Here is a 10,615-nt window from a genome sequence, read left to right on the forward strand (position 1 = left end):
CTTGGTGTTCTGGCTCCCATGAGACTGGCCCAGGGGCACCCTCAGGACTGTGCAGGGGCCTCGGCAGGACTTTGGTGGAGGGCGGCGTGGGTGCTTGGTGGGAAAGACAAGAGCTGGGGAGGTGGGACAGAGGCAGCCCTGCCGAGGCCACCAGGAGGAGACAAAAAGGTCTTCTCTCGGGTCTCATTCTGTTAAGGGCCTGAGTCTCCCCCGGGAGTTCATCCAGTCCCACCTGCTCGGCGGGCCCCTGAGGAGGCGGAGGCAACAGTAGAGCAGCTTTATTGACCTGACTTAGCAGTGAGAACACAGCGAAGGCGGGGCCTGTACAATCCAGCCGGGGTGGGGGTCTGGCTCCCAAGATCCTAGTCTGGGGACCTTAGCGTCTCTCCCCCAGGCCCTCCTGGAGCCCAACTTCACCCCGGTTCTGGGTCCCTCCTGAAGTGAGGGACAGTGACTGGGTGCTGGGTCCCGGAGGGGCTGGGGAGGCGGATGGCACCCAGAGTGGACCAGAGCCGGGTCCATGCTTGCCCCGGCCGCCAGCGAGAGGCCGTCCGTGCAGGAAGTGGGTGCGTGCAGGTGGGCAGCCGGGCTCACCACACAGAGCACTTGTGGGCAGGGTTCATGGGCGAGTCCTTGGGGCAATGGAAGGCCCGGCCGAACTCCTCGAACTGGGACACGCTGCCCAGCACCCTGGGGCAGGGGAGAGACCCACAGAGTGTGCGGCACAGGCCACCATACCCCAGCTGTCCCCTCCCACCCCGACCCGCTCACAGCGCAGACACAGGAGGGCCGAGGCCCAGGCAGGCAGCTGGGGGTTCCCACCCCGACACGCTCCCGGCGCAGACACAGGAGGGCCGAGGCCCGGGCAGGTACCTGTAGTGCTCAGGTGCATGCTTGTCGGTCAGCACCTGCAGGTAGATGGACTGCGACCGCCGCTTGATGCACCAGTTCTGGGCCAGGACGGGGGCGGCGGGGAGGAGCGCGACATGAGGCCGGGCGTCCGCTGACGAAGCCCTGCACGCTAGGCCTCGATCCCCCACCAGAACCCCCAGGGCTCTCGGAGGGGTGGCTGATGGGAGATGGGCTGGAAGCTGTGCCCCACCCCCTCCCCTCCCGGCCCCGCCCGCACACCTGGGCGAAGGCGATGAAGAAGAGCTGATCGTGCGTGTACTTGAGCCGGTGCAGCGGGTGCTCGGGGCCGTGCTCGCGCACCCACTTCTGATAGGCCTGGGGGCGCAGAGCGTGGAGCTGCGGTGCCCACAACGGGGCCACCTGGCACCCTCCACTCAGTCAGGCCCTCACCCGCCCCAGCTCTGCGCACCACCCACCCTGCTGAGCCCCCCGGACCCCTGCCTTCTTCCCTCCCCAGAAGGCTAACCCCAGGCAGGTGCCACCCCCTTCAGGCAGCCCTCTTTGCTCTCCTGGAAGGCGGGGGGCCTAGGAGTCCCTCTTCCAGTGGACCCTGTGCCCGGCACGGCACCTCCCCTCCAGTGGACCCTGTGCCCAGCACGGCACCTCCCCTCCAGTGGACCCTGTGCCCGGCACGGCACCTCCCCTCCAGTGGACCCTGTGCCCGGCACGGCACCTCCCCTCCAGTGGACCCTGTGCCCGGCACGGCACCTCCCCTCCAGTGGACCCTGTGCCCGGCACGGCACCTCCCCTCCAAGACCAGAGCTCAACAGGGTGGGGAGGGAGGGATGACTAGGTCTCCAGCCCAGTCCCCAGTGGCCCCCACCACTCCTCCCTCGGGGATCGAGGGCCAGGCAGGGGCAGCTCACATAGTAGGCGAGCTTGAGGCCGCCCATGTCCGCAATGTTCTCTCCAAGTGTGTGCTTCCCATTCACCTGGCGAGAAGGGAAGAGGTTGGAGGCTCCCCGAGGCCCTCTGGCCTCCTTCGGGCCTTGCCTCCCTGGGCCCTGCCTCCACCCACCTGCCCTTTCCCAGAGGGTTTGGGTAGGACTCCCCCACTTTGTGCCCCACGTGCCTGGGAGTCTGTGCGAACTCATTCTCTCGCCCAAGTCAGTGTGCACGCAGACCCTGGCGGGTGTGCACGGAGCTCGGCGCTGGGTTTGTGCAGGCACGTGAGCGTGCATGGAGGTGTGCACGCTCCTAGTCTGCGCTGGCCAGGCCTGAGGGGCCCAGGGGGCAGCGAGGGGGCCTCACCCGCTGGTTGTAGACGGTGAAGTTGTCGTAGAGGTGGACGATGCACTCGGCCTTGCGCAGGAAGCGGCTGTGGGAGTCCTCTGTCCACCAGTGCAACAGGTTGCCCGAGCGGTCATACTGGCCCCCTGTGGGCAGCGGGTGGGGGCGGGCCGAGACTGGCCTTCACCGCAGAGCCCGGCTGGGCACCGAGGCCCTCCCCACCCACCGGCCAACAGGCACAGGGGAGCCACGGGGCTTCCATTGGCCCTCACCACCCTGCCCGCCACTGCCCGTCCTCCGCCACCCCTCGGGCCGCCCGCAGGCCTCACCCCAGTCATCGTAGCCATGGGTCAGCTCATGCCCAATGATGGTGCCGATGCCCCCGTAGTTCAGAGACCTGGGCCCGTGGCAGCAGCGTCAGGCCCCAGCCTCGCCCGCCCTCTGAGAGCCCCGCCGAGCTGCTGCCCAGGCCTCAGGAGGCCCCGGCCAGGCCACGAGGTAGCCCAGGGAGGCCAGTGACTGCACGGTCCCAGAACGCTTGTGCCTCAGCTTCCTCGTGGGGTACGTAAAAGGGGCCCGTGACACCTGTGCAGCTGCCTTTTAGGAAATAGCATCTAACAGAGCAGGGCTGCGGGGAGGAGACAGGGTTGGAGGGAGACAGGAGGGAAACTGAGGCACCCCACGTGGGATTTGGCCTTTTTCCTCATCACTAGGATTGTTCCAGTTTTGCAACACGCAAAAAAGCCTCAAACCAGGTAAGGGGGACTCAGGACATTTAAAAGAATGAAAAAAAACCCTACACCTTTTTCTAAATAACCAAAGATGAAGTGGGACTATGGGGACCCAGGGTTGCAGCTGTCATGACTGCGGTGCCCAGCCCGGACATGGCGTCATCTGAGCAGTCCCCACCCACCCCGCAGACACGGCCACGGCCGCAGCTCTGGCTCACGCCAGGTTCCCTACTCACTGCGGAAAGTCAGGGTCGTACAGCGTAGGCTGCAGGATTCCAGCGGGGAACACTGCAGGGAGGCCATGGTCAGCGGGAGACCCTCCCCACCTCCAGGCCCTGCCCCTCGTCTGGACACACCCCCTTACCCATCTGGTTCTTGTTGGGTAGATAGTAGGCATTGAGCGCCTGTGGGGGGAGGAGCCACCTGTGGAGGGAGGCTGGGGTCAGCTGGGGGGACCCACACTCCCTCCCCTACAACCCCTACCTCCTAGTCTTCTCCTCCTTAAAGGATGCCCTGGTGTCCCAGCCTACAGCTACATCCTGGGCGTCCCCCGGGCTGGTCCCACACCCTGACAGCCCCCACTCGCACCCTGTGCAGGCCTGGTCCTCGCTCCCCACCAGCGTGTCTGTGAGGCGTCAACCTCCCGGCGTTGGTAAGGAACACTGTCCCCATGGCACCCCATGGCACACCAGGCCCCCCAGCTGCAGCCCAGGTACCCACGTGGACTTGTCCACCTCCTGCCGGATCTTCTTGACTGAGAGCTGGATGCTGAAACGGATGCTGTTCAAGATGTTCTTGAAGTAGGTCTTCTCGTGGACCTCGAACTGCATGGGGGATGGGCAGCACTCACCGGCAGGCCGGGGCAGGGCTAGACCAGCACCCAACAGGCCCCAAGCCCTCCCCGCGTCCGTCAGCTGAGGGCTGTGTCTCCTTCTCTGTGGTGGTGGTTGGTCTCCACAGGGGTCTCGGCCACGGGCCTGGAGAAGCCTGAGGGGTCAGGCTGGGTAGGGCAGGGGCAGGCCCACCTCATACTCCTTGTCCACAGCCTCGGGTTTGAGCAGGAAGTCCGGGTAGCCCACCATCACCATCATGTACTGAAGCTGCAGGCGAGAGGGGGGGTGAGTGGGCCAGGGCCTCAGGAGATGGCCTTCCACCCTGCTAAGGGAGAAAGCTCCAGGGCCAGCACAGGGCTGTGGCTCAGTCAAAGGGGAAAGCAGGCTGGGTGATGGCAACTCCACAAGAGGCGTCTTTGTCTCTTTTGTTATCCCAGCTCTTGGCACACAGTAAGCACTTACTGTGTGATTGTGGAACCAACAAATGGGAAAAGGGTCCCACGTCACCTTGGCCCGAGCGGCCGCCTTGGTCTCAGCATCCATCCAGTCCAGCTCCTCCAGGCGCTGGCCCAAGATGTACTTGATGTCTTCTACCAGCTGCTGTACCTGCAGGGTCAGGGGTCAGGAATCAAGGGTCAACCCAGGAGGCCTTAACTCTGAGCCCCCAGCACCTGGAGTAAGGGGTACCCCCTAATCATTCAGCACTACTTCCTAAGCCCAGGACTTGCTGCTCGGCATTCCTAAGGCCATCCCACTGAGCGTGGCAGAGCAGGGAGGGCAGGAGCTTGGTGGGGAGAGGGTCCTGCAGCTGACAAACCAGGTAGGCTTCCTGGAGGAGGAAGCCTGGTGAGGAGTAGCCTGGAGGCTCAGAGATGGCCGAGCCCTCAGCTGAGCCCAGTGCCCTTGGCTGCAGGGGGACGTGCGGGGCTCCCCATGCTCCTCATGCTTGGACCAAGGCCATGCAAGAACTTCATGCCCACCTCAGGACCCGCACCCCTACCCTCGAGGCCAGGGCAGCCTGACCTTGGCCTTGCTGGCAGCCGAGAAGTGCTCATGTACAAAAAGAGCACCGAGCGCCATGCCAAAGTGACGGTTGGCCTGGCCCAGGCAGACACGCGCCAGCTCCTGTGGCTTGTCGCTGCCCTCCATCTCCCGTGCCAGCTCGTGCAGGGCCTCTCGGAACGGTGGGGACAGGTGCTCACTCAGGACCACCACCACGCGCCACACCAGGTAGTTGTGTAGGATCCTGAGGGCCAGGTGAAGCAGCTGGGTGTCCCGACAGGCTCACGTGCGCGGGTGCTCCAGCCCCCAGCCCCCAGCCTAGGGCGGGACCAAGCACCTGCACAGGACTGAGGGTCGTTCCAGGTACTCCCAGCCCCAGTCAGGGAGGAGGGCTGGGCCCACACGCAGCAGACCCACCTCTGCCACCAAGCAGAGCACCTGAGGCTGATGGGCAGGGCCAGCACTGGTTTCTGACTTGCTGTGGGGTGGGAGAATGGCCACTTGGGGTGACTGCCTGCCTCAGAACTGGCCTCGAGAGGCCTCAGGTCCTTCCCAAGTGGGGCAGAGACCAGGGAGGCTTTCCTCGAGGTGGCCCTGGGGGAGCAGAGTTGCGGCCACCATTTCCCCTTCTGACTTCAGACTCACTCAAGCCTCACCATGCCCACGTGAGGAAACCGCAGCCCGGGAAGCTCACAGCTCTGCCCAGGGTCCCACAGAGTAGGTGGGACAGCCAGGTCTGAACCTAGGGGTCTGGACTCCTTTTCCAGTGCTCCTCGCCTGCCTCCCCAGAGTGGGTGGATACCGGACAGGGGTGGAGGCAGAAATTCAAAGCTCTCCAAGCAGATAGGTCTGGGATGCGGGGGAGGGGGGGCCTGGGGGGCAGGCGGGTAGCAGGTGGGTGACGGGCAGCTGTACCTGCGGGGTGTGGAGCGGATGAGCTGGGACACCTGCTGCATATAGTCTGTAGCCAGAAGCACCAGCTCTTCATCCTCTGAGAAGTCCTCCTGGAAGATCTGGTCCAGTAGCCACTTCCACCGCAGCTGTGGGACCACGGATGGGGACAGTGGGATGGGGTGGCAGGGACCACAGAAGACAGGGAGGGGGTCAGGTAGGGGCAACAAGAGGACACGTGAGTCCATGGCCATGGAGGCCTTGCTCGTCCCTGGGGAGGGGACAGCCCAGGAGTCCCAAGATCAGCGCCTCCCCCACCAGAGCTGGGTCACACTCACGTGGGGGGTGATCTTCTGCAGCTGCCCCAGTGTCACCTTGTTGTATATGGAGCTAACATCTCGCCGGAGGTCATCATACTCTGACACTGTGATCTGGGGATGGACGGCAGAGCTGACCAAGCCCCGCCCGGTAATCACCGCCCCCAGCACACAGCAGTCGCCCTCCTCACGTTGGCCAGCTGCTGCTCCAGCTGCAGGATCTCCTGGGCCTTCTGCTCTACGGCCTCAGCACCCAAGAGGCTGAGCAGGCGCTCCATGAACACACGGTAAGCTGCCAGGATCTGCACCAGGAGGGGCACGGCAAGGATGCAGTCGGTACCAGGCCCTGGTCCAGGCCGCCCGGTGCCCCAGGCCTTCCCTGAACACCACCGCATGTGCCCACACCTTCTCACTCTCCTCGTCCTGAGCTAAGTACAGGGTCCTCTCCGGCAGGGTGAGCCCGTCCTGGTCAATCTGTGGAGAGAGATGGGGGACAGAGATCAACTCTCCCGGCTCCTGCAAACAGACTGAATTCCCATTCAAAAGGGAAACTGAGGACACGCCAGGCATCCACTGTCACCAGCCCAGGGAGCATAAAGACAGTAGTCCCTCCCTCATTCCAGAGAAGCCGGTCTAAGCCCACACACCTGACCGGCCTAGCCTAGGGACAGAGTGGGGCGCCCGCCACCTTTCCTCCTGTAACCCTGTCCTCTCCCTACCTGTGAGGGGCTTGGTCCCCCGCCTCGCAGGCATTCCAGCCCGCCCCAGCCCGACAGGCCTGTCACCACAGCCCATCAGTACACCCCTCCCTCAGAGCTCTCACCGCTGCCAGAGGGCTGGGAAATTGCGGCTCCCGCGGCTCTACTAAACACCGCAATTACTCGAGGGAAATTACTTGCGCCCTCCTCCCGCGCTCTGCCGGTGCGCGCTCCCTTCCGTTCCTCCACCCTCCCCCCACTTCCGCACCCGTCCTCTGGGCGCATAGGGAGCGCGGGGCAGGCCTGCCAGGCCGCAGGACCCCTAGTTCCTAGCCCCTTGTGGGGTGCCCGGTGCGGGAGGGGGGGCGCACTCACACGGATGACGTAGCGCGAGGAGTTCCTGTCGTCCAGACTGACGGTGAGCGAGAAGAGCGCGGCGGCGCTGTACACGCCCTGAGCCTTGTACAGCAACCGGTTGAGGTCCCAGGGCGCCGCCGCCCCCGGGCGCTCCGCCGCGCCACCCAGGTCCCAGCCCCCGCAGTCCTCGATGACCTCGAGCATGGGCCGCGGGCCGAGCCGTTCGATTTCACGCATGTCCAGGCAGGAGCGGAAGAAAGCGCGCACCTTGCGCTGGGCTGCGCCGCCGGGCCCGCCCCCGGACCGCGCCAGCAAGCGCCGCAGGCGCTCCTCGTTCTGCTCGCCGATGGCCGCGATGGTACCGTAGGTGAGCTTGTCGTCCGGGATGGCGTGGCGCCTCAGCCAGCCGCCGCACGCGAAGGAGTAGAAGTCCTGGCACGGGTCTATGCTGGCGTCCAGGTTGGAGGCCAAGAAGCGGGCGGCGCGCGCAAAGGCCTTTCGCTCCGGGCAGCCCTCGGAGCAGGTGGCGCCTCCCGCCGCTCCCGGGCCCAGGTACTTGAGAGCCAGCATGGCGGCCAGGATGGCACAGAGGCCCGCGGCGAACACCAGCCCCGACAGCAGGCACACCTCGCGCCGGTTCCAGCGCGGCAGCCCGGCCAGGGCCCCGGGGGCGCTGCGCCCCGCACTCAGCGGGAAACCGGGGGGCAGCGACGTTCCCCGCGCGCCTCCCCCACCGCACCGGCTCACGTACTTGACCTCCTGGAACTCGTCGTAGTGTGCTGTCATCGAATACGGGGCCTCCATGGCGCCGCGGGCACCACCGCGCAGCCCTTGGCGATCTCAGCTACAGGATGCTCCCGGCCGCCAGGCTCCTAGCGGGCTGGCGCATGGTCCCCCTGGGCCGCAGCTGCGGGAAAGGTAGATACAGGCTCAGAAGGGTACTGGAGCTCGACGGGGTCCATGAGCACGACGAGGAAGGGCACAGGCCTAGGTCCAAAGGCTGGAGGCCACCCCGAGTCTCCAACAACGAGTGGGCCTGGGGCCTGGCCTCCCTGTGCCACTCGGAGAATGAAGGAAGGGGACCGCTCAGAGTGGCCACCATCTACCACACTGCACAGTGGGGTTCTTTAACCTCCCCTCTCCCCGCATACATATGCCCGCCGCAGGTTTGGGAGGCCCGTAATAAAGCAGGGGAGCACCGAGCATGGGGCCTGGCACGTAGCAGGCCTTCAATGAAAGGCTGTTTCTCTTCTCTTTGCATTTCTTGTTCCGGACCTGCTACAGCCAAGGCCAGGTGGGGGGAGGGGAAAAGCGGAGGCAGGGGAAAGGAGGTGCGGTCAGTGCCGCTTCTATGCAGACCCTGAAGCCGCCTTCAGCTTTCCGCACGGGAACTAGACGCTCAAGAAAGCGACTAAAGAACCAAACTTTGTCCTCGCGGATGTCCGCAGAGCCATCCCCAGCCCTGTCTTCTCGATTCAATGGCCAGAACGCCCACCAGTCCCGTTCCCAAGCGGCCCGCACCGGCGCGCCATCCCGCCCAGGATCAGGGAGAAAGCCCCGACGGCCCTAAAGGACCCGGAACCGGTTTCGTCCCCCGTCCTCGCCCTGGGCCACTCCCGGCTTCAACAGGTTCTCCCCGGAACCCAAACTTGGGCGAAGTTTCATCCCCGACGCAGAGCGAGCTGGCCTCGCGCGCCCCGAGCCCTGGGTGCGGAGCCTCCCGCGCCGCGCAGTCCGCGGAGCCAGAGAACCAAGCCCGGGAGTCGCAGCCGCAGCCTGAGCCGGAGCTGCGAGGACGCAGACAAAGCCTGGAGGCTAGGCGCGGCGGTGGCGGCGGAGGTGGTGGTTGATGTGGCCGCGGCGGCCGCGGGCTCGGGTGCCACTTACCCGGCAGGTGCGCGCCCGGGCGGAGCGGGAACAGAGCGGGTCGAGCCCGAGCCGGGGCCGGGGCCGGGGCCGGGGCCGGGGCCGGGGCTGGGGCCGGGGCCGGAGCCGGAGCCGGAGCCGGAGCCGGAGCCGGGGGCAGAGCTGGGCGGTTGGCCGCTCTCTCCGTGCGCCCGCCGCCGCCTCTGCTGCCGTGCCTCGCTGCGCCGCCCGCCGGCCCCGAGGGAGGGGGCGCGCGGGCGGCTCCACCCTCCTCCGCCCGCCCCCCAGCTCTCCCTCCTTCTTTCTGCCTCCATCCCGGCTACCTGTCAGCTCTGTGGCAGCTCGGGGGAGGGGAAGGAGGCTTCGGGAACACGCTCCCAAGGGTCTAGCGCAGGCCCTGGGCTCGGGGGTTCCAGCCCCGAGAGGAGTGAGGGCCTCAGGTCCCCTCCGTTCCGGTGCTCCCACTCAGGGATGCCTACCAGCCCGCCGGAAAGAGGCTCAAGCTGAAAATAAAGAAGCTAATGGGCCCTCCCAGCCCACAGGACGGGAGCACCGTGCAGGGAGGACGCGCTGAAAGGCTGTGGGGTGCGCTGAAGTCGCGCCTGTACCGCCTGGCACAGCGCCTGGACCAGAGGGGTTTCAGTAAGGGGCTTTCCGGGTCCTCCCCTTTAGCTCCTGCCCATGCTCAGCCCTCCCCCAGGGACACGTCGGGGTGTTGGTTGGCAGTGGTGGAGGAAGAGCCCCAGAGGCTGCCGCAAGAAGGGGCCGCAGTGCTGAGACCACGCGCCTCCCCAAACCTTGACTGGCCTTGGTACCCACTGCTCTGAAAGCCCCTGGGGTAGGCGGTGGAGTGGAGGCGGGGGACCAACTAGAGACTAATGAAAGAGCCCGCCTTGCAGGAGCCAGGGGGGACTATGAATTTATCCACCCACTCCTTTCTTCTGGTTCAATTTGCTTTCTTAATGTGGGACCTCCCTCCCACGACTCCCAGCCCCTGGACACAAGGCCTACTTCTGCCAGGCTCACTCACCACTGTACCCACACGGAACTTGGAGCTTCTTGGATGAATGATACTATTTCTGTGACCCATGTTTTTTCCATCCTGCCCTACCCATCTCTCTGCTTCCAGCATCCTTAGCAGGGGACCTCACAAAAACACCAGCACTCTCAGGCCTGACGGCTCCAGCTTGCAAGACTGACCTAAACAACCTTAGAGACAGCCCAAGACTGCTATGGAGCCCTACCTGATAAAAACCAGGACAAGGCAGGAAATAAAGGACCCAATACCCTGTCCCCTCCCTGGGGCCGCTCATACTGGCTACTGGCCACTGGCCCTGAGTGGCTACCTCTGCCCCCATCCTGCCTGTGCCTTTTCTGTCCAACTGTCCACCTCTGAGCTACCCCTCTGGATACTCTGTGCCTCCATCTCTGGCCATCTCAGGGTCCTCCTTTGACCCGTGAGTTCTTCTTGCGTCCAGTTAATTCTACCTAGGGGAGGTGGAATTATGTAAAATGTGGTGATTCCATAAAGGGGGAGGGGAGGGCAGGGCGGTGGCAAAGTGTCTCTTCGTGCTTTTAATCTGCCTTTTTCCCTCAATGTTTTTGTCTCCAGGAGGATAATTTTCCAGCCTTTTCAGGTCCTGATTGGTATCATTTCTCCAACAGTGACAGCTTTTTATTTTCCCTGAAATGAATGCCGCGAAATTTCCAAGAAATATAAAAATGGATATTGTCTCAGGGAGCCGACTCTCTTCCGACAGAAAGGCACAAAGGCAAAC

The 10,615-nt window shown here is 64.6% G+C and overlaps 1 protein-coding gene across 2 annotated transcripts; it reads right to left on the bottom strand.

Annotated features, from left to right (window-relative positions):
* Nucleotides 1-590: 590 nt before the first annotated feature.
* On the bottom strand, nt 591-7,775 carry ECEL1 (endothelin converting enzyme like 1). Of its 2 annotated transcripts, none has more exons than XM_065880505.1 (17): nt 6,990-7,775; nt 6,322-6,390; nt 6,108-6,218; nt 5,938-6,030; nt 5,624-5,748; nt 4,730-4,952; nt 4,214-4,312; nt 3,899-3,973; nt 3,600-3,697; nt 3,238-3,296; nt 3,110-3,161; nt 2,472-2,539; nt 2,164-2,288; nt 1,779-1,844; nt 1,132-1,227; nt 874-950; nt 591-690 (listed from the first exon to the last, which is right to left on the bottom strand). In XM_065880505.1, exons 1-17 carry the CDS (start codon nt 7,773-7,775, stop codon nt 591-593), a joined length of 2,322 nt encoding a protein of 773 aa, XP_065736577.1. The 2 variants fall into 2 exon arrangements, with proteins under 2 accessions (XP_065736577.1, XP_065736576.1); XM_065880504.1 differs by having other exon boundaries at nt 3,594-3,697.
* Nucleotides 7,776-10,615: the final 2,840 nt, after the last annotated feature.

Source organism: Phocoena phocoena, chromosome 7, assembly GCF_963924675.1.
Source record: "Phocoena phocoena chromosome 7, mPhoPho1.1, whole genome shotgun sequence".
In the NCBI taxonomy this organism is placed as follows: domain Eukaryota; kingdom Metazoa; phylum Chordata; class Mammalia; order Artiodactyla; family Phocoenidae; genus Phocoena; species Phocoena phocoena.